We start from the raw sequence: 27,287 nt of genomic DNA on the forward strand, positions 1-27,287 counted from the left end.
GAGTGCAGCAGCATCACCACAGCTCACTGCAACCTCAAGCAATTCTCCCACCTCAGCCTCCCAAGTAGCTGGGACTACAGGCGTACACTACCATGCCTAGCTATTTTTTTTATTTTTTTGTAGAGATGGGGGTCTTGCTACGTTGCCCAGGTTGGTCTCAGACTCCCAAACTCAAGCAATTCTCCAACTTCAGCCTCCCAAAGTGCTGTGATTACAGGTGTGAGCCACCACACCTGGCTTCTCTTAGTGTCTTGATACTTTATCTCATTGCTTACTCTAAAGAATGAAAGTGGGCCTAGCATGGAAAAGGTTAATAACTATTGGGACTGTTACTGAGGCTGCTGTTAGTCATATAACCTTTGTGCAATTTAGGAAATGGAACCTCCTCTGGGTGGATACAGTCCATGCCAAGGTTCACAGCTCGGCAAGTAGAACTAGATCAAGATTTCACCCCTACCTCTTGGTCAGGCACTGTTGTGCAATGAGCAACCTACACAACCATACATGGCAGCCCTACACATTATCCCTGATGTTAACCAGGAGAAATGTCACATACTTTTAAAAGTTGCTAATATATCTTTGTTATACATTGTATATACATTGTTATAATTTGTATACTAAAGATGTAAATTTACTATATAACATAGCCTCTGTTTCAGATTTATCTTATAAGCACCCATATCTTTCTAACACTGGACTCTTGTTATTCAGATGCAATCTCTCCTCCATACTGCCATCAGAGGGAACTGTTGGCAGTACAAATGAGATACAAGAGCTCTGCTGTTCAAAATTATCCAACTGTTTTAATAGATATAGTCTAAGCCTCTTCACATAGCAATCTAGACCCACACCATACAGCCACTGCCCACCCGCCTGGCTTCACTGGCTATCAGTCCCCCTGGTCTCCTGAATTCCAACTGCTCCGCCTCCCTGACTTTGAACACTCTTCACCTTTTATAGAAATTCCTTTCTCCATCCTCTTCAACGTCCTATCCATCCCTTAAAAAAAATCAGTTTGAATTTCGCCTTGTTAGGCAACTATTTCCCTGGGGGTGCAACCATTATCTGCCCTTCCTCCATGCTCCCACTGTCTGGTTTATGTTCCCCTACCCTTACAGAACAACTGTTTACACACCTGCCTTTCCTGCTAGACCACCCCTTCCCCTGGGTACTTGGCACATGTTTATCTGGACCATTTTTCAAAATTAGAGTAATCATCAGTGATCAATTCTTGTGGGAATAAAAGTTCTAATATGTTTTCATGATCAAAAACTCTGCCGATTAGGTAAAAAAGTAGAAGACATTTTATTTTTTAAAAAGTATTCTTCTTATTCAGAGACAACATTTTAGAGATATTATGATCATATCTAAGTAAAAATCAGATAAATTAAAAAAGTATTAAAAAGGGAAACTCACAAAAATGTCAAGACTACGGGTGAGATGCTGGTGATCTTTTCTTTCATACACTTTTCAATTTTTCTAAATGTGGTTACATAACTTTTAAAATAAAAAATATATATTTTTAAAATAATAATTTTTCTTAACTTCCTTAAATACATTAAAGAACTCCTGGTCTCTTTTTATTTAAGCAATTGGAGTCTGACTAACCCACTGAGAATAGTTTTTCTGAAAGTAATTTTGAGAAGAAAGATAAAGAGTTATTTTTTTCCAAGCTGATGTTTCTCCGCTACAAGTCTGTCCCAGGTGAGAATAATGCGGTTACACATATACTACATTATTAGCACAGCAGCTAAAGCCATAGGCTTTGGATTTTAAAATCTGGTTCCATCATTTATTCACTGGACCTCCCTGGGTCTCCCCTAATCCTCCCTGGGCCTCAATTTCTTCATCTTATAAAATAAGGATAATAACAGTTGCTAGGATTAAATGATAAAATGCACATGATGTGTTTGAAACAGTGCCTTCATCAGAAATATTAACATCACCATCACCACTTTGAGATGGAGAACTTGAGACCCTCAGAGAGATGCCAGAATCTTGGGACTCTGATTTGATACACTGACCATGATGCCCCCAACTTCTCAGCTAAATTTCTAGCCATTACATTTACTGCACCTTGAAGCTATCTCGAATCATCCTCCAGTGGCTAAATTTGAAATAAATTGAGCGACAGCTTTTATGGATTAAAACACATTGAAAAAAATCCATGCACCTACTATGTATTGTTGTTTTGAAGCATGTCTTTGTTTTTTGGAGATAATACTGAAGTAGTGTGGGGTGAAGCACCATAATCTCTGCAACTTATTTTCAAATAGTTTATCAAAAAATTATTCATAAGTGTATATATAAACAGAAAAAAGCAACGGAGGCAACATTTTAACCACCAGTGAATCTAGGTGAAGGGCATGGGGGTGTTCACTGTACTATTCTTTTAACTCTGTAGCTTAGAAAAAAATTCAAAAAAAAAAAAAGCGATGGGGAGGGGAGACAAGATCAGCAAATAAATAGAACATGAGAAGTTAGAGCTGGGAGCCAAGGCAGAGAGTTCCAACATGGCCATTTTCTTTTTTCTTTCTCTTATTTAAAAAGAATTATGAAATATATGCTTCTTGTACAACCATTTATGTCAAATGATGTAGGTGTGTTTATCTATGTCTAGAGAAATGTATGAAGAATGATCAAAAAATATCAGTGATAGTAATCTCTAGCTAGGATATCAGGTGATTTTTACTTTCCACATATACTTTTTTGTATTGTTTAAATTTTTTATAAGGATCATATGTCATCATTATGTCATCAGAAAGAAACAGTAAAGCTATTCTTGGGTTTTTTTTTTTTAAATTAACCATAGCCACAGGCCCTCCCTGTACATTTTTTGTAACTTTCTATAAATCTATAATTATTACAAAATAAAAAGTTTTAAAAATTGAACTACCAATATTCATACATGATAGAAAAAAAACAATAATAATTGTGTTCAATATATTGGGCTTTTTTTTTTTTTTTTTTTTTGAGACAGAGTCTCACTCTGTTGCCCAGGCTAGAGTGAGTGCCGTGGCGTCAGCCTAGCTCACAGCAACCTCAAACTCCTGGGCTCAAGCGATCCTACTGCCTCAGCCTCCCGAGTAGCTGGGACTACAGGCATGCGCCACCATGCCCGGCTAATTTTTTCTATATATATTTTTAGCTGTCCGTATAATTTCTTTTCTATTTTTAGTAGAGGTGGGGTCTCGCTCTTGCTCAGGCTGGTCTCGAACTCCTGAGCTCAAACGATCCGCCCACCTCGGCCTCCCAGAGTGCTAGGATTACAGGCGTGAGCCACCGCGCCCGGCCTATTGGGCTTTTTTTTTAAAAAAAAAAAAAAGCCTTGTGATCAAATATTCATTCCCATCCCATTTAGGTTAAAAAATAAAAAAACTTCAAACATAAAGTTGTGATCTTAGGAACATGGTATTTAACCTTTTTTAAATGGCACAAGGGAAAGAAGGGCAGAAGGCAGAGCTCCCTGGGGCCATGACGAAACACCTCTCCACGGATCAGCTCAAGAAACGAGCTCTCCAGCCCCTCCCAGGCACCGCTGCCTCAGCAAACCCCTGTGGAGGGTACACGCGGGGGAACACGCGGAAGGCACAGTGAACCCGGCAGGCACAGAGCATCCCTTTCTAAACCACACAACCAACTTTCTTTTAGGAAAGATCTGTCACCCCCTGGGGACCCCATCCATTTGTTTTCCATAGAGACCACACAGAAGAAAAAAAACACCCTTATACAATTCCTTTTTAAAAAATATACTTAAGAAATAATAATTTTGGATAGGGTAAGTGCGCCCTTTCTTGAAGACACTCTGTAACAGCTTCAGGCTTCACAGCGAACTGTGTGTCCTGCTGCTCCAGTTAAACGAACTAAAAGCGGCTGCTCTGAAACGCGAACAAAGGTAGTTAGGCTGCAGGTAAGGACAGGTCTGCAGCAGCCAGTGCTTGATGGCTTCAATGAAAGAAAGGAAAGGACAGAACAGCCTGGCAGCTGCTGCAGCCGCCACAGCAGGGTTACTTTGTCAAGGGTGAGGGAGCACAGAAGATCTTGAAAGCAGCCAGAGACAGCAGCACACAAAATTCAGGTTTTGGATGCTAACTGCCCCACAGCCGCACCGGCTAAGTGAGACGATCCGGTCAAGAGTGATGACAGAATAAAGACGGGTAGTTGCTAGGTGGCAATCTCTTCCTTCAGTTTGAGTCCCTCAGTGACACACATCTTCAAGTGCTGAGTGCCAACACCAAGCTGAACAATGATCTTCCAAATCTGATCCAATGCATTTAGATGCCTTGTTCGTTTGTATTGCTCATTTCTCCTCCAATGCTGGCTTAGCAAGTCCTGCATAATCTTCTCCCTGATGCTGTCTCCAGATTCACCCCTTACATTCCAGTTCCGTCATAAAGACTCCGTTTCTGATTCCCCTCGCTGTGCCCACACATCCCATGTGCCCTCTGATCCCCCAACCGAAGTCCGGATTGGGTGCCACTCCACCATGTTCCCAGAGGACCTTCGTCATAGCACTCACCAAGCTGAAAGTATGTCAAGCATCTTGTCCCAGCACTGCCTTAGGAGGACCGCTGCCATCCCTCTTCTGTACAGAAGCTGGCTCAGAAAGCACAGGCTACGGGGAGTCAGGAAGTGGAGGGGTAATATCATTATGGGGGCGGCCAAAAGTTTGGCTGGGTGAGGAGTCCACTCCCTCCAACCTCCTGGCTGGTCTGTTACAACCTAAAGAGACCACCTCCTCCTGATGCCAGTGCTTAGAAAGAGCCTAAGCTAAACCCCTTAGCAGGGGGAGCCATGTGGAGCAGTGGCAGCAAACTGAAAGGACCATCGTGGCCGGGGGATGCCTGGAACACAACTTCCTTCTTTTCAACTCCCTCAGAGGCACACAACTTGTAGTCCTTGGCCAGTACAAATTCCTAGGCAGGGAAGCCGGCATCCCTGAAGAAAGAAACTCTCAAACCAAAATAACTAGACATCTGAGGAGTTGTACTGCCAGACAGCTACTATAAGAAAAGGGCAATGCACTCAATAAATGACATGAAGCTGAATTACTGTAACAGACCAAAATATTTTAGCACAATAAGTATCCTCCAAGGAAGAAAGAAAGAATACAAACTAAGGAGAAATATTAAGAAGAAAAACACAAAGGTTGAAATAAAGAGCACAAAAGAGATAAATAACAGGTAGAAACAAAAAGAAAATAGAGCAATGCAATGGAAGCTTAGAGAGAGGAACATCCCCAGAAAGAAGCTGAAAAGAATGAAAGGGCACAGTACACTGATATAGGAAAAAAAAGCAGAAGTTCCAATATCCAGACAATAGGGAACAGAGAAGAAGAAAAGGAAAACAAACATAAAAGAAAAGGAAATATGTGTGTATGTGTATATATATATATATGGGTTTTTTTGTTATTTTTTGTTTTTGTTTTGTCTACCCTGGGTAGAGTGCAGTGGCATCATCATAGCTCACTGCAACCTCAAACTCCTGGGCTCAAGTGATCCTCCTACCTCACCCTCCTGAATAGCTGGGACTACAGGCATGCGCCACCATGCCTGGCTTATTTTTCTATTTTTAGTAGAGATGGGGTCTCGCTGTTGCTCAGGCTGGTCAAAAACATTTTAAGAAAATTTGTAATTCCCCAGAATTAAAAAAAGATGAAATATCTCACATAAAAAGAGTTTATAACAGACCAAACAGGATACACAAAGACCCACACTGAGGCAAATTATACTGAAATTTAAGAATATTAAGATTAAAAGCAAATCCTAAAAGAATTTAGAGAAAAAGAGAAAGGAGAACAACGAGATTAACCTCAAATTGTTCAACAGCAACATCAATGTGTAAAAAAGACAATGGAGTAATATTTTTAAAGCACTGAAGGAAAAGAACTTTGAACATACACTTATCAAATGTGAGGGTATAATAAAGATATTCTCAGGCATGCAAAACCACAGTGAAGTCTCACTCTAAAAATATTCATCAAGAAATTAGTCAAGTAAAAAAATAAATAAATCCTATAGGACAAGATATATTGGAAATAAAGTCCATCTACTGAGTTTGTTGTCTAAAAAAAGAATGAATTGCCAAAATTTTAGAATTAAAATGTTAGACAACAGCAATGAAATTGGGATGAGGCCTGGGAAGAAAGGGGGAGCCTCAAGGTACATGTAGACTGCCAAGGTATTTGTATTATTGCAAAGTAAATACCGACTTTAATACATTTAATGAATGATTAAGAATAAATAAACACAAATTTGGATCTTAAGAGCAACCACCGTAATAACAAACATAGAATTTGTTTTAAATGATGAGAAAAAAAATTTTATCTATCCATTAGAAAGCAGGAAATGAGAAAAAAATAAAATATATAGTTAAGAGAAAATTATCGAATTAATATTAAAATTAAATTAATGTATTAAAAATAAATCCTAATTAAATACTCATTACAATAAGCATAGATGATTAAACTTACCAATTAAAGGACACTCAGATTGGATACAAGTAATACATTGCCTATGAGAAACAAATACACAAAAAAATAGAGAAGGAGGATGGAAAAAGATATTGGAAGCAAATATAAACCAAAAGAAGGCTGGAGAACCCATTTCAATATCCAATAATACAGAATTCAAGTTTTAAAAAAAATCATAAGGGACAAAGTTGGGTGCTAGAAAAAGAAACAAAAAAGGAACAGATGTGATCTTTCATATTATATGTACCTAACAATATAACCTCAAATATATAAATACTCTTACATAAAGTAAGAACTGACAGAATGACAAGAAAAAGAGATAAATCAACATTTGATTTATTCAAATACATTTGAATATTTTAACATACTCCTTTCCAAAACTGCTAGAACAGGCAGACAAAAAAAAAATAAGTAGAAATGCAGAAGGCCTTCTAAATAAATAATACACTAAATGAATTCAAGTAAGAAGATCTACAGAGAGCGCTATACCCAAACAGAATATGTAATTATTTTCAACCTTTCTAAAAGCTAACTGCACACTAGGCTAAAGCTTCAGTAAATTCCAAGGAATCGCTATCACAGGGACTATCTTCTCTGACTATAAAATTAAAAAACAACAACAAAATCAAAGCTTAAAAATAATTCCACGTGGCTAGAACTTGGTTAAAAAGAAAAACATAAGGGAAATTTTTAAAAATACACAGAATTGAATGACAATGAAAACACAGCATGCCAAATTTGTGAGACACAACTCAAGCATTACTCAGAGAGAAATGTATAACTTTAAATACATTCCTCTGTTCATTCTTTAATGCTAAAAATGAGCAAGTGTTTCCCTGAAAGTCATACAAACAGACATGGAGCACTGTGGAAAAGCTCCAACAATATATACAAATATCTACCTGGTGGCCTGCCGGGCCCTCTGCCCCCAGGATTCACGAGAGACACAATATATCAATAAATAAAAACATACCAGGCAACAGCACACCCACTTTAGCTGCCCAGTAGTCCTATTAACCAAAGCATACTCTATGTTAGGGGAAAATATCATGCCCTGAATCCCTCAAAAGTTTATACCCTTTTAATCCATCATTAAATTGGATGTAAAAATCCACAGACCCTGGAACTGAGTATTTCCATTTCACAAAAGACTGGGCACTGCTACTTCCAGCCCCATCCCCCCTGGCATCCTCTCTGTGAGACTAAGTACTCCCCACCTCTAACTGGAATTGATGTCATGAAAATAAAACATGTTTGCACACAAGTACCTGATAGGGTAAGTCAGCCATCCTTAAATAAGTTTCCATTTTTAAACAGAAAGGAGACAGACTGGGGACACCATTGTTAGGTCTTGCAAACTGATGCAAAATTATAGCATCTTTAGAGTCAATCTCTTGCTGTTTCCTGTCAAAACCAAAACAGAAATAAAGAACAATCCACAAGTTATATGTTCAGTTCCCGTAGTTCTTGAGAGGACGCTGCTGGGTTGTAGCTCCTCAATGAACAAATCTGCTTGTCACAGGGGTTTACCTCACACAGCACTTACAGAATAGAAGCTTAGTCACAACACAAGAGAACCTCACAAACCGATCTTACCATGACAGCAACGGCTCAGAAAAGTAACTACATACCAAGCTCCTTCCGTTACCTGTAGCCTATGGGCAGGAAGAATATTTTCTGGGACAATTCCACCTTTTCTCCTGCTGGCTGTGTTTACCTACCAGGGACAAGTTGGATGGATAAAAATGATATTCTGTGCTGACTACGTGTCACACACTGTTCTGAGAGCTTCACAGGTATTATTGATATTTAATCTTCACAATACCCTTATGAGGTAGATACTATTGTCATCCATATTTTATAGATGAGGAAACTGAGGCACAGAGGATTAACTTGCCCAAAGTCACATTGCTAGTAGGCAGAGCCTATGTTGTTGGCATTGGACTACACCATGCAACAGTGCATTGCTTCCCAAGACTCAGGAATCTCAGTGCAGATTTGCTCTGCCATGACCCAAGTCCGCAGGGAATCTGAGACGCTGAATATTCTGGTTCCTCTTCCAAACTGCTGGTGCCCTCACCTGGCCTTTCACCTGCAGTGCCACGGAACCTGGTTTCTGGGAGTGCACTTGCGTATGTGTGTTCTCGCTCTCTCTCTTTCTCTCTCCCCTCCCACCCCCTTTTCTGCCTTCACAGCATCCCCACTTTGACCATGCAGCATATATTTCAGTACCCGTGCTTTTCCCTTCTTCCATCTCAGCCACACATCTATCTTTTCCTTTGGCTACTTTTTTGGGCAAGGAGGACTTCCCTGGGTACAAATCTTCAATAGCCACCATGTAGCAAAATGAATGCTGGATTCCAAGGTGGGACACCTGAGATCAAGCCCAAGCTCTACTTCCTGCTGGCCATGTTACCCTAGACCTCTCCACCTCCTTCACCTGCAGAGTGAGGACAGTACCAGTTCTACCAATTCTGCATAGATTATTGTGAGGATAAATAAGGTAATATCTATAAATATTTAGTGAGCTATCAAGTACCAAATAATAGTGGAATTTATTCTCATTCGAAGAGATATGGTCTTATCCCTGTTAGCTACAAACTCTCATCATGCCACACAGCCCTTAGCAACATTTTGCAAGTCCCATCTGTCACTCTACCTAGCCATTTCCCCATCAAATAAACTTTACTTTTCCCCTTGGCCCTCTCTGAGCTTCTGGTGCCCTGGCATCGTTCCCAGCCTCATACCACACCTGTTCTATTCTACTCCAGCAAGGACAAGCTCTTTGTATCTTCACCACATGCATCTTATCTGCAGCGTCCCCATTTAGTAAAACAACCTCTCTTGAAGAAGTTTACCACCCAAGGGCCCATTCAACTTGAAGAGTTCAGAATGACTCATTTTGAAAATACCAGTCAAGTCAAAAGAATAAAAATATTTGCTGCTTTCTGGCACTATTTGTTATACAACAAAGGATTTCCTGTAGATCAAATGTTTAGGAGGTCAGACATTAAAATCAAGAATCCACTTGGGCTATGTTCCTAGACAGAACAAAGTATAGATTTGACAATTAATTAACTGATTTTGTTCAGCCAAATAATTCACATCACAAACTGTTACTTTCATATAAATTAGCCAAGTAAAAATTTAAGAACTGAAAAGAAATGAGATAAATATAAAATTCCCTGCTACACTGGCCAGAAAGATCCAATTCTAATGGTTAATTTGGGCCATGTCATCATAAGAATGGATGCTAATTAAGGGCCAAGCATATGCCAATGACTTTTTATATATCATACGTATTAATTTATTTAATTCTGACAATAACACTATAGAGTAGGTATCGTATAGTCTCAATTTAGTGTATCATACTATACGCATATTTTACAGCAGACAAGGAAACTGAGCTCAGAGAAGTTAAAAAACTTGCCGGAGGCACAACAATTTAAGATCAAGTCTGTAATAACTCCAGTTATCAAGCTCTTAAGCAATTCAAGGACACCAAAATGGGCAACTCTTCAGATAATGTTATTAACACAGCCAGTTTGACTCAGAACACTCAAGCCTGGAACTTTCTGATAAAAGTTTGTAATAGCTAATGATGGCCAACTTTTATTGAATTTTCACTATATGACCAACTATCCTAAGCATTTCATATGTGTTAATTCATTTCATCAATTCTATAAGGAAAGCTACTATTACTATCCCCATTCTACACGTGAGAAAACTGAGTCATTAGGAGCTTACTATCATATCCAAGGTTATATGGTTGCTAACAAACTGAATATGAACCCAGTAATCTGGCTCCAGAGCCCTCCCTCCACACATCTCTCTAACTTAGAATCAGAGATCAGTTGGCTTGTTTCCTGTACGGCTATATTTTACAAAGTGGCCTTATAATGAGGTTTATAAACGAGAACATCCATAGATTATCAACTAGCTAGTCTAGTAGTAGACTAGATCCTATTCCCGTGGCTAAGGATACCACAGATGACGATGCCTCTGCATACAGCTTTTGAGTTGTTAGTTTGCAGAGATCAGATGTTGACCCATGGGCTGCTTTGATTCACTAACTAAGTTTTCTAGGACAGGCTGAGCTTGTGTGCCAAAAGTGCAAATGAGCCACTGGTAATGAAGTTATGACTTGGTCATTCAATTTACAAACAAAAAATTTCCAAATGCCTGATTGAATTTAAGATAGTTGCCAGGCCATCTCCACTCAGGAAAAACAAAATAGAGGGTTGGGACAATATTTGTTTGAAAATATGTATTGGAAGAAACATGGATAAAACCCAAAATACCTATTTTGGTTATACTCATTAACTAAACTTTTTAAATAATTCTCACCTGTCAACTTCACTTTCCACTCTAGAGACATAGCCACAGATGGAGGCTGTCTATGCAGCAGAAAATTCGAGTAGGGTGGTGAAGAGTTTGCAATTGCCAGTGAACTCAGACAATATAGTCATTTTAAGGTGTATTTTCCATCCCACAGATTTCAGATTTTGTTTCATTTTTTGCCTAAAGTACACAGACTATTGAAACTTACATTTCTGCTTAAGTGGAGGTCTCTATCACATAACCCTCTGAAGTCTCGGTTCTGAACCCTCCTCACTTTCCACAGCCCTCAGCCCTGAGAGGCTGCAAGAAAGTCAGGCCCCTGCCACGGGCCTGTCTTCCCCGAGCAATACCCCAGTCCTCCACATTTCCTCTTCCCCCAACAGAACTTATTTCACAGTGAGTACTTTCTAGGAGGCAGGAGTAAAAAGTGAAGGCTCTGCAAAAACACGTTCTCAGATTTGAATTGGAATCCTACTGCTCTTACTGTGTGATTTTGGGCAAGTTGCTTAACCTCTCTCAGCCTCAATTTCCTTAACTATAAAATGGGAATCAAGCCTCAAACAAGAGTTGTGAGGAATAAATGCAATCATGCAGGCAAAGCATCTATATGCAGAGTCCCTACTAAGTGCTCGAACAAGGGCAGCCCTTTTTTATTGTTTACATTACACCAGGGTTTTCCAATTCAACTTAAACATTTTTCAAGAAACAAAAGTGAATAAACCATAGATTTAAAACTCCTTAATGCAAATAAGTATCCAATGCTGGGGCCTGTAGTGCCCTACATGGGGAAGGAGCCATCTGTAGGCAAAGGGATCTCCAGCGTCCAGCAACCACACCTGCCAGGGCGTGGCCTACTCCAGAGTGAGCCCTGAATTCCCCACTATTTCTACAAGGTCATTGAAACTATGTTTCAGACCTAGTCCCATGAAACCCTCACTCCCTCCACAAAGTGGAAAACTGCTGGGAAGCCACATGGTTCGGGATCCTCAAAGGCTTTGGACTGGAATATAACTGAGAAAAAACTGGGTTACCATTTAAATTACTGTGCAAATGTTTTAGTTCTTTATAAAGCTCTAAACCTAACTTGAAATAGAGTTCTAAAACTAGCATAAATATCAAATAATCTAGAGATATAAGTCACTTTGAATCTTTTAATTTGGTTCAACTAGATTCAAGGTGCTGTGTTAAGCCAGAGAATTAAATGTGCAACAAGCTTAAAATAAATCCTCAATTATGGCCAAATAATATGAAAGCCAATACATTTCCCCAGACCTAAATGATTTCCCACCCTCTCAGAGATGAGAAATATAAAAATACCTAAGTTAAGCAAAATACCTAGGTTAGGCTGTCACAATGTCCTCCTGGGATCCCTGCAGGGATTAAAGGTCACCTATCACTGTCTCTGTTTATAATCTATTGTGTTGGGTTCCTCCTCTGGAAAAAGCCCGCGTGGACATATTTCTCCCTCTTTAGAAAATACTGGCCAAGAGGGACATTCTGAGCTATTGAGAAGGTTCTACTTCTGAGAATCTTCCAGTGACTGAGGGCTCGAATGCTTGGAAATTTTAATGTAAACTAATGCATCCATTAGCCAAACGACCTTCTCAGTAGCCCGTGGTATTACCCTACTCAAACAAAAATCTCCTGCGGGCTGGATGTACCAACAGCAGGGGCCTCCATTTTCTGGTATTTCCAAGTCAATCCTGTAAACATTCTGCGGCAGCAGCAGCGGATGCAACTGTTTACGGCACTGGGCGACTCTGTGTTATGTCAAACACACCCATGTGCTGGCCTGTCCTCCGATCTCCTGCTGCTCACAGAACAATGACATTTAAGCCTGAAGATGGTGCTTAGCGTTCAATACCACATAAGCAGAGAACTAGGTTAAGGCTGCATCAAAACTGCCCACCACTTAATCTGGCCATGCTTCTTTAACAGGGACCCGCAGTTTCCAGGAGCTTTTGAAATTTTTCAGCCTCTTGACGATGTTGACATTTAGGGAAGGATAGGGGAGAACTAACCTCTTAAGTAAAAGATGAGGTTAGTAGTTAATGTTGCAGCATTATCACCTATAAACAAATAAGGCATTTCATAAAAGTGTAACTTAGTATTTCTACATGGCCTGATTCTATTGTTGCAAACACATTGCATTCATGATCTTCTTAAGGACATTTCTTGATACATAACAACTAGTGGCCCAAAGCATTTTTTGCTTTCAGCACCGAACGTAGGGAGACAAATGTTTTTCCCTCCCAGTACCAGTTTAATTCTCCTGTCAACTCTAAACTGCCCCTCACAGCCAGGTGACCACAGAATGCCTTTGAGGATGCTTGGGCATTTGGGCAGCATGACCGAGGGGCTGGCACAAGTCCCCCCTCGCGCCAGCCCTGCCCTGGCCAGGGGCCCCTCTCGGCGCCCCTGCGCGGGGCCCTCTCTCCGGCTCACCTAATGACCAGGAGTTCGTGGAGCAGATACGCAGCTGCGGCCAGCAAAGCTCCCCCGGTCAAGTAAAGGGTTTTCTTCCACCAGGGATCGGAGCCCAGCCCTGCCATGATCCCACCGTAATCCTGCAAAGGGAAAGCGATGATGTCCCCATAAAAGGAGAAGGGCTCCTCGGACCCGGCCCACCAGCCGAAGAAGGAGACGCTCTGGTTCCAGCTCAGATCCACCACGCACGGCCTGGACGAGGCAAAGCCAACCCCCCAGTGCATGCTGCGCGGCTGGCTCCCGGCGCCCCTCCCAGGGCCCGCGCCGCCCGCATGGAAGGAGCCGGCGCGGCCCGGCGCGGGCTCAGCTGCGCGCGGAGGACGCGGGCGGCGCGGGCGGCGCGGGCAGCGGCGACCGAGGAGGCGGCGGCGGAGGAGGAGCAGGAAGGGCGCGGGCCACGAGCAGCGGGCCTGGCCGGCGGGGCCCCAGGGCCCTGGGCGGCGGCGGCGGCCGCCGGCTCCCCCCGCAGCGGCCTCTCCGCGCCGCTCTTTGTGTCGGCGCCTGGAGAAGGCCGCGTGATGTCATTGCTCCCCGGGGCAGGGAAACAGAGGCGGGATAAAGTCACCTACCCCGCGCCCTGCCCCCGCCCCGCATCTCCGCGGTCGGGCCGCCTCCGCCCGGGCCAGAGCTGCAGGGCTGGGGCGCGCCGGGCTCCGCGCCTCCAGGCGGCACGCCCGGGAACCGCTCGCCGCGCGAGGTGAGGGGCTGCGGAGGCGGCTGGAAATGCGGCTCCGCTGCGAGGAAACTGCAGTCGGGGCCCGGATCTCGGTCCCCCCCTCCACCCCGGCCCGCCCTCCGCCTTCGCTCCAGCCCCTCCCGCAGGCCTGAGAGCGGGGAGCGCGCAGGACTCACCTGGGGCCGCGCAGAGCTGCGGGCTTGGAAACGCCACCCGGCGGGGGCTGGGACAGTGGGCCCGGATCAAAGTTGAGAAGCAGACTGTTCTGGCCATCAGGAAAGCGCTGTGTATTTGCATAACTTATAAAAACACTCTTATTACATTACACAGTTACCTAGGTCATGGCCAGTTGCTCAAGGAGAGATGTCTGGGTTGACAAATAACAACAAAGGTACTCTAGTTAGAGAGATTTCCCCTCCGACAAACCCAGCTCAAGTCTTTCCCCTTTGAAATCATTATGGTTATCTGATAGAGGGTTTGGGTTTCGGTTTTTTCCTTTTTGGCGCAGAAAATCTGTCGAACAACCCCGTGTATGTTCAGTGTTTTATTTTTTCTTTTAACTTCATTTTTTAAAGTTCATAAGTACAAAGAATAGGATTGTGTTTCATAGAAGTTTATAATATACACAAATTTTAGCAGGAATATGGATAGTTCAAAATTGTTTGGAAAAAGGGAGAAAAGGATTCAAAACGTGGAGGTTCATGGAAGGATGATACAGGAAACCTCCAGGATTTTGCCTCAGGGAACAGAGATTGAGGTGCTGGGAGAATCCCTTTTTTTCCTACTTCCCCTACTACACCTGCACCTTAGAACAGGTGGGGAGTGCGGTCCCATTGTTAGTAAATAAAATGTGGACGTGTTGCCAGTCCCAGTGATATGGGGGCAGGGGCTAACCGAGTTCAAACACTGCTGGGAACGGAGTATATGGGACCTCCTACGAAAAAGTAGTGTGTGTGGTTGGGAGTGAACCTTCCGTGAATAGGTTGCAAGGAGTGAAGCCCAAGGGCCTCCCGGAAGTGACTGAGGTGGTTATCAGGCTGCCTTCCAGGAAGGGGGCCAGGAGGGAAGCTGAGTGGGTACGTTTGGGATCAGAGCTGAAATGCTCTGGGAGAGGGAACAAGGAGGGCAGGCACCAGGGATCTGCCATGGGCTTTCTGTGCCCTTCCCACGTAGCACTCAGCTTTCATGTGCAGTGAACAATGAGCCAATATTTAAAGAATATAAGTTTGATATTTGGTATCAAATTATTTGTGTGAGCGTCTAGGTCCAGCAGTGCGGATGACACAAACTACCTTAAGTAGAGGAATATGAAGGGCAAAAGGGAGAGTCAATCCTAACAAACCTTATGCCCAGAAAACGAGTGAGAAACCAGAGGAAGTTTAATGTTTTCATCCCAGAAAGCCACTTACTGCAATTCACTCTCACAATTGCTCTTCCGGGCAGAACTGCCCCGTGCACTGGTGGGCGCTGATGGCCCACTGCTGCTTCCTGGGAGTATAAGGTAACTGCTGAGCATCATCTGGTCTTTGGTTCAGATACGGCTTAAATTTTCAGAGACAGACTGCAGTGAACGTCTGTAAGAAGTAGATGTGGCTAAAATAAAATCTCACAAGAGAAACTCAAATATAATCATAAACAATCCAATGCAGGTTAAATTTTAGCTTTTAGATCCATGCCATAGGGAGGAAAGATTATTAGTGCTAGGGCTGTATAAGATGGAAGGAGGCAGAGTAGATTTTGAGAAGTCAACAGACCTAAGAATTGGACAAAAGTTTGGTATCAAAATGTCAGAACAGGGCACTCTGGAAGGCCAAGGGGGGAGAATCACTTGAGGCCAGGAGTACAAGACCAGCCTGAGCAACAACAAGATTCCATCTTTACAAAAAATAGAAAAATTAGCCAGGCGTGGTGGTACACACCTGTAGTCCCAGCTACTTGGGAGGCTGAGGGAGGAGGTTCACTTGAACTCCAGAAATTTGAGGCCACAGTAAGCTACATGACACCACTGCACTCTAGCCCAGGTGACACAGCAAGATCCTTTCTCAAAACCAACCAACCAACAAACAACAATAACAAGAAAACCTTTTAGGAACTCGGAAAGCAGCTACAGCTGTGAAGGCACAGCAGTGATACAAGCCCTAGCCAACTCTTCAACCAGGGTAGGGCTGAGTCCCAGACAGAAAAGCTGCTCCACAAAGGGCTGCAGTCCAGCCACAGAAAGGAAACTAAGGCTCAGGGGCAGGGCACTCAGCTCCAGAGAAGTGGTGGTGGCAGAATGAACTCAGCAGAGGGGAACTGAACCAAGCGGGGTAACAAGAGGAGCAGGAAGGCTGACTCTTCCAAGAATGGCTCATCAGAATCCCTAGCGTAGAGCCAGTTCCAGGCTCAACCTACAGTGGCTATGCAGAGTCCCCCTGCCCTGCAGGGTGAAGGTGTAGGAGCTGAGCATGTCTGCGCTACAGCTCCTCTCCACAGGCTCCCACAGCTAGTGAGAGAATATGAAGACGCCAGGAGCCAGAGTGGGCACCTTCGCTCCGCTCCTCCTATCCCCACCACCAATTTTGACAGCCTGGGTGTCATAAGCATGGACATTAGCTCCAAGCTAGAGTCCTTTTTCAAGGACTTTTAAAAAAAAAACTAACTTTATTTGAGGTGTTATAAGATGAGAAGTAAGAAGGGATTAATATTGGTTGCACACCTCCCTGAGTAGTCTGGTCTAGTGATATAGACATTTTTTTCAGTAAATTTTCAAAACAAACTCTAGTGGATAATACTGTTACTCTAATTTTATAAGTGAAGGAAACTGAGGCCCATAGGGGTCAATTAACAAGTTTAATTCCCAGAGCTAGGTTATGATAGAGCCAGGATTCAAAGCCAAGGGCATCTCACACCAGCAGCCCTGTGGGCTTTCCTCCACCTGCATTGTCTCTCCTGCCAGGCACAGTGTGATCACTGGAGCGCTGTCCATGGTATTCGTGCTTTACACTGTGGTTCTGTGGCTCAATTCTGAGCTATGTCTAAATTGAATGACTACATAACCTCAAATGCCTGCCAGTTACACTGTCACCTTTTGAGAAGGGTCACTTCAGACAGTCTCTTCTGCAGATATTGCTATGTTCTGTGTCACCCATGACAATTAGGAAAGGGACAACTAAATCAGTTTCCCAAACTTTAAAGTACATATGTATCACCTGGGGCTCTGCTATGATGATCAAACAAGGAACCATTAGATCGGTGCTTCTCAAACATTGCTGTGCATATGAATTACTGAGGATCTTGTTAAAATGCAAATTATGGCTCAGTAGCTCTGGGGGTGGAGGAGCTAAGATTCTGTATTTCTGATAAGCATCCAGGTGATACCAGACCACACTTTTCAGTAACAATTGTCTATTAACACTGGCTTATGAGGAAGATCAATAACTCTGCACCCCACATTGGATGGTTCCTAATCAATTCAGTCAAGTCACCATTTCTTATTAGTTTGGATTTCAGACATATAGATAAAAGGATTGGGGCAGTACTAGAATCAGAAATAGAAAGAAAATGAACCAAGACTCTAGAACGGTTAGAACAGAGAGTCATGCATACCCCTTCTGAGAGGTTTATCGCATGCCCAGGTGCTGGGAGCTGAAGGAGGAAGCCAGAGATGTGGGGAGGAGGAGGTAGGAGAGAGAGGACAGAGAAGAGGCAGTTTATCTTGCCTCTATTTCCCTGCCTGGGTGATTAATGATATCATGGCACATTTTTCAGGTGCCAATACACAGAGCATAAGCAAATGAATGAAATACTTTACAAATTAATTTTATCCTAGAGGAAATTTTTCACAATGATGTTATACTTCATGTTTAAAAATACAGCTTACGAGATTCAAGGCCTTGCTCCTGTGATAAGTAGATGTGATGCTGGCACTATTGCTTGTTTTACATAATGAAATTTACCATGCTGTTTTATTAAACTATCTCTGTATTATTCAAATATAAACAATTTACTTGATAATGTTATTCTGCATTCTATTGTAAAGCTTCTGCTTTCTTGGCCTGTTTGTGGAGAAGAGATCTAACACCACCCTACCCACCTGGGATAGGTGTATCCTGAATCCTAACCAACATTATAACTGGAAGCCAGTCTGTCACCATAAGGTGACTTTGCCTATGTACTTTCTGAGCCACCAGAATTGAACATTTTATAAATCATAATGCACTCTTGGAAAGCATGTCCTGCAAGATTAACATGATGCTAAGAAAAGATATACAAATAAGAACCAGGCTCAGATGAGTGAGAAGGTAGGTCATGAGAAGAGTTTAGAACATTTTAAACCTGGGCATTAGGCTGGGCACCGTGGCTCATGCCTGTAATCCTAGCACTCTGAGAGGCTAGGATCCCTTGAGATCAGGAGTTCAGGACCAGCCTGAGCAAGAGTGAGCCCCGTCTCTACTAAAAATAGAAAAGAAATTAGCCAGGCAATTAAAAATAGAAAAAATTAGCCGGGCATGGTGGTGTGCCCTTGTAGTCCTAGCTACCTGGGAGGCTGAGGCGGGAGGATTGCTTAAGCCCAGGAGTTTGAGGTTGCTGTGAGCTAGGCTGATGCTGCCACAGAACTCTAGCCCAGGCAACAGAGTGAGACTCTGTCTCAAAAAAAAGAAAAGAAAAGAAGTAAATTTAGGCATTATAATAGTTTGCTAAGGCAAAGGACAGAACCTGAGGACACCACATTTAGAGGATGGGGGAAGGAAGAGAGGCACATCCAGAAATCTGAGCAGTGATAGGTGGAAGGGAACCCAGAAGAGAGTCCGGGCTGCAGAAGTTAAGGGAATAGAGAGTTTCAAGAAAGTGCAGGGTGGGATCAGTAGTGTCATATGCTCCCCAAAAGTCAAGTAAAATCAGTTTATTCAGTCAGGCAAACATTATTGATGATGGGGGGCGAGCACACTCAGGTGTTGAGGAGGCATAAGCTAGGCTTGAAAACTGGTGCTCTCAAAAGTTTTGAAGGTGTCTGTTTCCTCATATATACACTTACCACACATGATATTCTTAAATGTTTTGACCCTCACTAATTTGACAGTGAGAAAGCAATGACTCCTTATAGTTTTAAATTTGTGCTTCCTTATTATGTGTGAGGTTGAGTGCATTTTTTTGAAAGATGCATTTCTATGATTTTTCTGCAAACTTCATTTTTTACTTAGCTATTAGTATTTTTGTGAATTTATACAAGCTCTTAATTGAGAAAAATAACTCTTTGTCGGTGCATTGATCTGCAAATATTCCCCCAAGCTTGTTATCTTTCAGCTTTTTCTTCTATGGCTTCTTGGTTTTTTATCATCATTTTAGAAAGAACTTCTCTGAATGGAATGTTCAAATCTATAATTTCAATGTTCTTAGGTGACCTCAAGTGCTGGGGTGTGTTAAAAAAGTATTATTCTTATACTTGTTAAAGGCAGTAAGGAAGGCATTATTCAAGGGACTACTGCAGTGTGGTTTTGCAGTAGGGTAGAAAGATTGAGCTCAACTCTGAATACAACAAGGAAAACTGGGGATTTGTAGCCAAGGAGTGTGTGTGTGGGGGTGGGGGGGGGATGTCAGTGGATGGAAAATTACTTAGAGAAAACATCGAGTCTAGGGGGAATTGTTGCTAAACTGACCTAACAGGGTTCTTGGTGAAGGCAGGCCAGGATGATCACTATCACCTGAGGAGGGGGGAGAAATTTGATCCAATATTGAGGATGATAGAATATTGAGGATCAAAAAGCTTAGCCACGGAAATCTGTAAACTGACTTAGAAAGATTCTTGCTAAAATTGGGGAATGCAAAAATGGACACAGAAGTCCAAAGATTGAGGCCTAGTTGAGAAGATGGCCTTGAAGAGCCTGACTAAAGTTGGGTCAAGGAGGGAGTCTTTGGTAGGTGTGACCATGAAGGTAGAAGCCTCTAGAGGTAACCGCCTATTGCTGATGAGGCAGGACAGACATCCACAAGGATATTGGAGTTATTCAGGAATACGGGAAAACTTAGGGAGGGGAAGAAGAACAAAGACCCTGTGATTGAGGGGAGTGACCAGAAGTTGGGGTTTGCAATAGAGAGGGAGCAGAGGACAGGAGAGCTAGACTTGAAGCTTGGAGGAGCATGAGCTTTCACCCAAGAGTAACGGCAGTGAGTGAAGAGGACACAGACCCCATCTCCCAACTCTGAGGTTCATGGAAAATGTGAAACATCCTCTCAAAATGGCTCAGGTGGAATCCTATCCTCAGAGGAGAGCAGGTTTCAGTTACGGTAGGATATAAAGGGAACTTCAGTAGAGATTTGAGAAGGCAGAGTAATTGGTACATCATGAAATTGGCCCTATAGAAGTTATAGTAGAAAAGTGTAGGAGATTGGGGGGAGTCAGGCAAGACAAATTCAAGAAACACTCTTAGGGAGATATTCTGTTAATAGGAAAGAATCAGTATGGGATGCCTGCGTATTGGACAATGACTAGGGATAGCAGAGATCTTTATCAGCCTATAGGAATGGCACAACTACCTGGCCCTAGCAGGTCCTGGAGTGCCAGTGACCTGGGCCTGAACTGATTGCTGTCAGAGAAAGGTTGTCACCTAAGGAGTAGAGAGACAAATACTGAGTTTGTTTTAAAGTCAGGAAAGGAGTGGAGATCTTGGGAGATGTCAGTGAGTTCCATCTACAGCCATTAGATCCTGTCCCTCAAGGAGAAACAAGGATTCAGATCTAGCTGAAGTGGAAACATCTCATGTCCATATTTACCTTATTTAACTTATAACTCTCCACCCCCATTCTCAGCTCTGCCGCCACATCATCTTGAGAGCATATTTTTTTCTTTGGGTCCAACTAGTGGCCTTTATCTCCTAGACAGTGGTCCTTTATATGTGCTGCATCCTTTTCTCACTGGGATACAAGAGGTTTATTGATGTCACAATTAATTCTTTTGCTTGATTTTCATGCAAACTATCAGTGTCAGGATGCTTTTTTGATACAGAAAAGGCTTGCATGTCATTGCATCTCATTAGTAATTGTCAAGTAACAATCCCCTTCCAACAGAGTCACATCGTAAGTTAATAAAAGCAATTATGTGTTGCCTGTACTAACATTTTTATTATTTGGTTTTGTTTTCATCTTTATTTCCACATTGACATTTTCTTAGATTTTTCAGAACTATTTTCAAGTAATTTATAGTCTGTACTTCATAATGATACAAATATGTTTTATGGAATTATGGGCTGCACCAGTCCAGGTTTAAAAAAGATTTCTGGCAAGCATGACTTGAGCTTGTGCCTGGATACTGAGCAATCTCTAAATGTCTACTTGATGCATCTCAATGTCACGCGTATTGTAGGTCAATGGTAGCACAGAAGCCCTCTCAAGTGTCCACAGGACACATCAAAGAGATATTTCAAATAGTGTCCAAAATTTGACTTTTTTGCTTGGCTAAGTTATTTTTGATATGCAGTATTTTAACTGAATGCTTTTCTTCAAATTAGTAACACAATGGTAAAACTTGTAACTGTAATAAAGACAGTAAGGAAATAATTTTATTCAAGATCTTCAAAGCATTTTATTAAGTTGTGATTACTAGCACATAGCTGTTTTAATCATAGAAGCTCAATCAAGCTTTAAGAGAACTGAGGCAAATAGCCCAAACCCTAACTTCCTGAAGCTTTGTTTGATTTTACCGCTTTTGAAGATGCTACCTAGTAAATGACAATTCAAATGTGTAACAATAGTTCAGTTGTGTGTGGTTATGCTACTACTGTGACCATACGATGGCATGGACACTAGGTACGAGTATGACAGTGGTCAAGCGTCCAGGCTGAGGAATCAAATTGCCTGGGTTAAGATCCTGGCTCCCCCTTGCTAGCTGTGTGATGCTGAACATGTCACTTCATATTTCTGTGAAATGGAGTGGACAGTAGTCACTACCTCAGGCAGCTTTTGTGAGGATTAAAGTAGATTGTGCATGCATAGCATTTAGCACAAGGCCTGGCACTTCAGAAACCCAAAGGATTTCAGTAAATAACAGAAACTACACATGAATTCTTTTTAAAAAGTAGTATTAGACAGAATTTTACATTAATTGATGCATGATTTCTTTTCTAAGCCAACTCAAAATCTCTGACGTTTTCTGCTAACATTTGATTTTGAAAATTTTCAAACTTGCAGAAAAATTGAAGGACTAGTACCTTGTGTACCCTGATCTAGGCTCATCAACTGTTAACCCTTTGCTACATTTACTTTCTCTGTATTTATATACAAGCAGGGAAACACTCTCATAAACTTTTCTTAACACTCTGAAAATTATTTCATCTGTTTATCTTTATATAACTCTTCTCATTTTCTCCTTATCCTTTTCAAACAAAATGTGCCTGTTTCCATTTTTTGAAACACATTGAACATAAGTTGCAGATATCTTAGTCTTCAACATGCAGTTCCTAAGAACAAGAACATCCTCTTTCATAAACATAATATTGTTACATATAAGAAAAGTTGTAATTCTATAATGTGTTATATCCAGTACATATTGAAGCCATATTCAAATTTTTCCAACAGTCTCAAACATATTTCTAGCTGGTTTTTTGTTGCTTTTGTTTTTGTTTTTCTATCTAGAATTCAATCTTGCATTGGTCACTTTTAGGCTACATCCCAGTTTAGACCCATAAACTTGTAAAATGTCTCCCATTTTGGATTTGTCTGGTTTTCCCCTTGTAGTTTGTTTTACCTTGTTTCCCCTTGCCCTGTATTTCTGGAAACTTAAGCTAGAAGCATAATCAGATTTAAATGTCATTTTGTTTTGAGACAGGGTCTTACTCTGTCACCTGGGCTAGAGTACAAGATCTCAGCGTTTTTAGCTTTTAGCAAGAACACACCACATTATGTACTTCATGATACATCACATCAGGAGAACATAATGCCAGGCTATCCCGCTACGAGTGAAGCTAAATTTAATCTTTCCATTGTAAAGGAACATTTATTCATTTGTAATTAGTAAGTACCTTGTCCTGTGATACTTTGGCACCCAGCAAATATCCTGTTCCCCCCAACTTTTATATCGATGGTTTTAGCCTTGTGGAAGTTATCAGTATCAAAATGGAATCACTTATGTCATATTCTACCAAAATGCAGCTGGGAGGCCATGAGGAAGGAGCCCTCATATGCATATACCTGTAACAGACATATTGCAAGAAATTCCTCAAAACCACAGTATTCCAGATAAGCTGCTCACACAAGGACATTTGCCTAAAAATAGCTGTCTCCACTAATAAGCTAATGCCTACTCCTACAGCAAGCCTCTGTAGCCAATGGTCTTTGTTTCAAAGCAGTCTACCTGGACATCTCCTCTTGACTTAAAAGCTTCCCCTTGTCCCAATCTCTTGGTATGTTCCTATGGTCCACCATGGCATGTGTATCCCAAATTCCAATTTCTCGCTATTCCCAAATAAACTCTTTGTTTTGGAGAGTCGATTTCTCTGTTGTTAATTCTACGTTGACAGCTTTCATCGGTGATCTTTGACTGAATCAATTACTACATTGTAGGCATTGCAAGTGCTTTTAATCTTCCATATGAGTGACTAAATAGGTCAGTTAGAAAAAAGAGTAGAGGCAGAGCTAAAGGGGAAGAGGGATATCTAAAAGTTGAGGGAACTTATCAAGGGCTTGCAAATTGCTTTCCTGCACCATATGTAGAAATGATCTCATTTTATGGGTATATATGCTTCTTGAGTTGGATCTAGTAAGACAAGTATTTATTCATTTCATTTCTCATTTAATAGTGCCTGTATGTGCCAGACATTACACTAGAAATACAGAGATAGAGATAAGACATGCAGGTCCTACCCCACAAAGAGCTTCCCAATGGAGAAATATTTTTTCTTTTTTTAGACATGGGGTCTTGCTCTGTTGCCCAGGCTGGAGTGCCATGGCATGATCGTAGCTCACTGCAGCCTAGAACTCCTGGGCTCAAGTGATAAGTGATCCTCCCACCTCAACCTCCAGAGTAGCTGGGATTACAGGCACATGCCACCATGTCCAGGTGTCTTTTTTTTTTTTTTTTTTTTTTTGAGACGAAATCTCACTATGTTGCCCAGGCTAGTCTCAAACTCCTGGGCACCAGTGATCCTCCCACCTCAGTTTTGAAAAGCATTGGGATTACAGGTGTGAGCCACCATGCCCAGCCCTGATAGAGAATTAAGGGCGCTAAAATGCTACAAGCATTCTTGACAGAATAAATACAGGATATCAAATGAGGCGGGATAGAGGATGAGAAGAGGTGGCTCTTAGATGTGAATAATCCGTTCTACCTGAGTGGGGATCTAGTCAGGAATGGATTCATGGAGGTGACATTGGGACTGAGTCTGGTAGCATGTTAGTGACTCACCAAATGGACAAGAGAGCAAAGGGTGCTGAGTGATTAAAGACAGGGACATCTGCCATTGCCCCTCAGTTGTCTTCATCCTTTATCATCATGGCCCCCTAGACCTGCGGTGGGCCACTTTTATAAGGATTCCTAAATCATTGCTTTCCTTTATGTAGGATGCTTCATTCAATAGATGTGAGGTTTGTTCGGGTTGTTTATCCTACTCACTAAGTGGTAAAGTTGGCCCTATGCCTGGATGTTATGGCAAGGCAAGCTATAATAAATTAAGATGTGATTTGGCTGTGGGTGACAGAAAACCTGAACATCAGTAGCTTAAACAAGTTGATTTTCTTTGTCTCTCGCTATTTGTCTCAGTCTCTGTCTCTGTCACTGCCACAAAAGTCTGGAAGTAAACAGCCTGGCGCCAACAGTACTTCACATCTGAGGATCCTCTATCTTGTTGTTCCAACTCAAAGCCTGAGATGACCGCTCCAGCTTAAGCCTTCATGTCCCCTTTCAACCAGCAGAAAGGAGAAAAGGTGAGGAAAAGGGCACTCCTTCTCTCTCAGGACATTTCCTGAAAGTCACACACATTATTTCTATTTGTATTTCATTGGCCACAGCTAAGTTTCAGGGTCATATCTAGTTGCAAAGAAGGTTGAGAAACATAGCTAAAAGGAGTTCTTTTGCTACAGAAGGGAAGAAGAGATTTAGGGGACATCCATCACCCTTGGCCACGCATGTTTACAAAAACAAGTGGTCAGGAGGGTTGCTGAGAAGCAGTTAGTGGGAAACAAAAGGGAGGCTCTTCAGGCATTGGGGGCGGCATACGTTAATGTTCAGAGAGATGGAAACAGGCATATTCTTAGAAAAAGATAAGGTAAAATTGAGAATAAAGAAAGGCAGATTAAATACCTTTCAAAACCATAAGAAAAATTATATGTATTGATTTGGGTGTCTGCAAAGATGGTAGTCCCAAAGTGAAGAAAGGGTAAGCAACAGCCTGTGACAACCTGTTGGATATTCAAATTATGTGACTTTATTGGAACTTTGTTGAAATATATCACCAACACTTCATTTATTTTTTCATTCAGTAAGCACATATCAAGTGCCAGGCACTGAGCTGAGTCAGGGGATGCAAAACAGAACAATGGTCCCAGTCCACATGGTGCTTACATGAGATAGATTCTAAATAGTCACACAAATAAATCTGACCTGCAATGAGGTAAGTGCTATGAGAGGAAATAAAGTATTAGGTCATTAAATACGAAATATCAAATCAAAAGTTTACTTTATTATATCTCAAACAAGAAGCAGTACAATTAATCAGAGTATGTGCCTAAACTATTGATGCAGCTTTGCCATCTTAAGGGTAGCTTGTTTATGCCAGCAGCGAAGAAGCCGGGAGAGCAAGTGATGATGAAATTGCAAAAGGCGTTTTCCACACCTTGTTGAGAATTGTATATTTTTCCTTGCAAGAAGTGGTCCGAAGCCTGGAAGAAGTGGTAGTCAGTTGGTGCAAGGTCTGGTGAATACAGTGGATGACAGAGAGTTTCCAAGTCCAACCTCTATAGTTTGAGCAGCGTTGTTTGTGCAACATGTGGTTGAGAATTGTCTTGCAAGAGGATTGGCTTGTCTGCATTGACCTGCTCAGCTGCTTAATCACAGTGTCCTCATCATTTTGTCCAACTGGTTGCAGTAGACATCCGCTGTAATCGACTGACCAGGTTTTTTGAAGCTGTAGTGACAATACCAGCGCTGGACCACCCAACAGACACCATTAGCTTTTTTTGATGCATATTCAGTTTTGGATTCTGTTTTGGCACTTTATCTTTATCCATTCATTGTGCTGAATGCTTGCAATTGTCAAAAAAAATCCATTTTTCATCACATGTAACAATATGGTGCAGAAATGGTTTGCCTTCATGTCGTGACAGCAAGAAGGGCAAGCTTCAAGATGATTTCTCTTCTGACGCTCATTTAATTCATGTGGTCCAGCTTCTTTACCTTGCCAATTTGTTTCAAATAGTCCAATATTGTTGGAAAAGTAATGTCAAACCTTGCTGCTAATTCATGCGTAGGTTGAGATGGATTTGCTTCTACTACAGCTTTCAGCTCATCATTATCCACCTTAGTCTCACGTCACTCACATGGCTCATTTTCAAAATTAAAATCTGCAGAATGGAACTTCTTAAACCACAGACATACTATGTGTCCATTGGCCACATCCTTCCCAGACACTTCAAAGATATTTTGAGCTGTCTGCACTGCATTGGTTCCATGATGGAACTCATATTCAAGAACACCACGAATTTTTGACTTATCCATGGTTTCACAAAAATTGCTCTAAAAAAATATGAAAGATAATCACAAGCCTAACTGTGTGTTTGAAAGACTGAGGATTTACCTTCACAACAGGAAAAAAAAAAAGAAAAGAAAAAAGCCAAGAAGTATGAAAGTGAAGTGTCAGAGATATCAACTGTCAAACTTAGTACTTAAGGAAATTGACCATTTCATACTTAATGACCTAATATAATATTAAAAGGGTATTTGCCTAGTCAGGGATGTAAGAGAAATCTTCTCAGGAGGCGTAGTGCTTGGGTGAGGTCTGAAGGAAAAGTAGAGAGAGAAGTGAGAGGGGGCTGGCTAGTTAGGGGGTTTGAATGTTCTTCACAGTGGAAGGAGAACTGAGCAAAGGTTCCCATAACAGAATGTAACAACATGCGGCTTGAGATAGTTTGCTACTTTTCATGTAAGCAAGAGGGAACATAATACACATTTCTGCTCATTTATTCAAAACACTTGCACACACACATGCACAAAACCACAATAATAATGAAATTGGTTACTTACAGCAAGCAAGCAAGAATGGAGTGGAAAGGGTGGGGGAGATGGGAACAGAGTATAACGGATGTTGGGGAGTGGGAGTAACGTGTCTAAGAATAACTTTTTGT

At 41.8% G+C, this 27,287-nt stretch overlaps 1 protein-coding gene across 1 annotated transcript in view; it reads right to left on the minus strand.

The window, feature by feature from the left end:
- Positions 1–13,524, minus strand: part of FAXC (failed axon connections homolog, metaxin like GST domain containing) — a 65,381-nt gene extending 51,857 nt beyond the window's left edge. Inside the window, exons 1-2 of the mRNA XM_069488682.1 lie at positions 13,259–13,524; positions 7,741–7,876 (exon numbers count right to left, since the gene is read on the minus strand). Of these exons, the coding sequence (XP_069344783.1) occupies positions 7,741–7,876; positions 13,259–13,524 (402 nt within the window). The remainder of the gene's footprint in view (positions 1–7,740; positions 7,877–13,258) is intronic.
- Between the last annotated feature and the right edge of the window lie 13,763 nt (positions 13,525–27,287).

This window comes from Eulemur rufifrons, chromosome 15 (genome assembly GCF_041146395.1).
Source record: "Eulemur rufifrons isolate Redbay chromosome 15, OSU_ERuf_1, whole genome shotgun sequence".
In the NCBI taxonomy this organism is placed as follows: domain Eukaryota; kingdom Metazoa; phylum Chordata; class Mammalia; order Primates; family Lemuridae; genus Eulemur; species Eulemur rufifrons.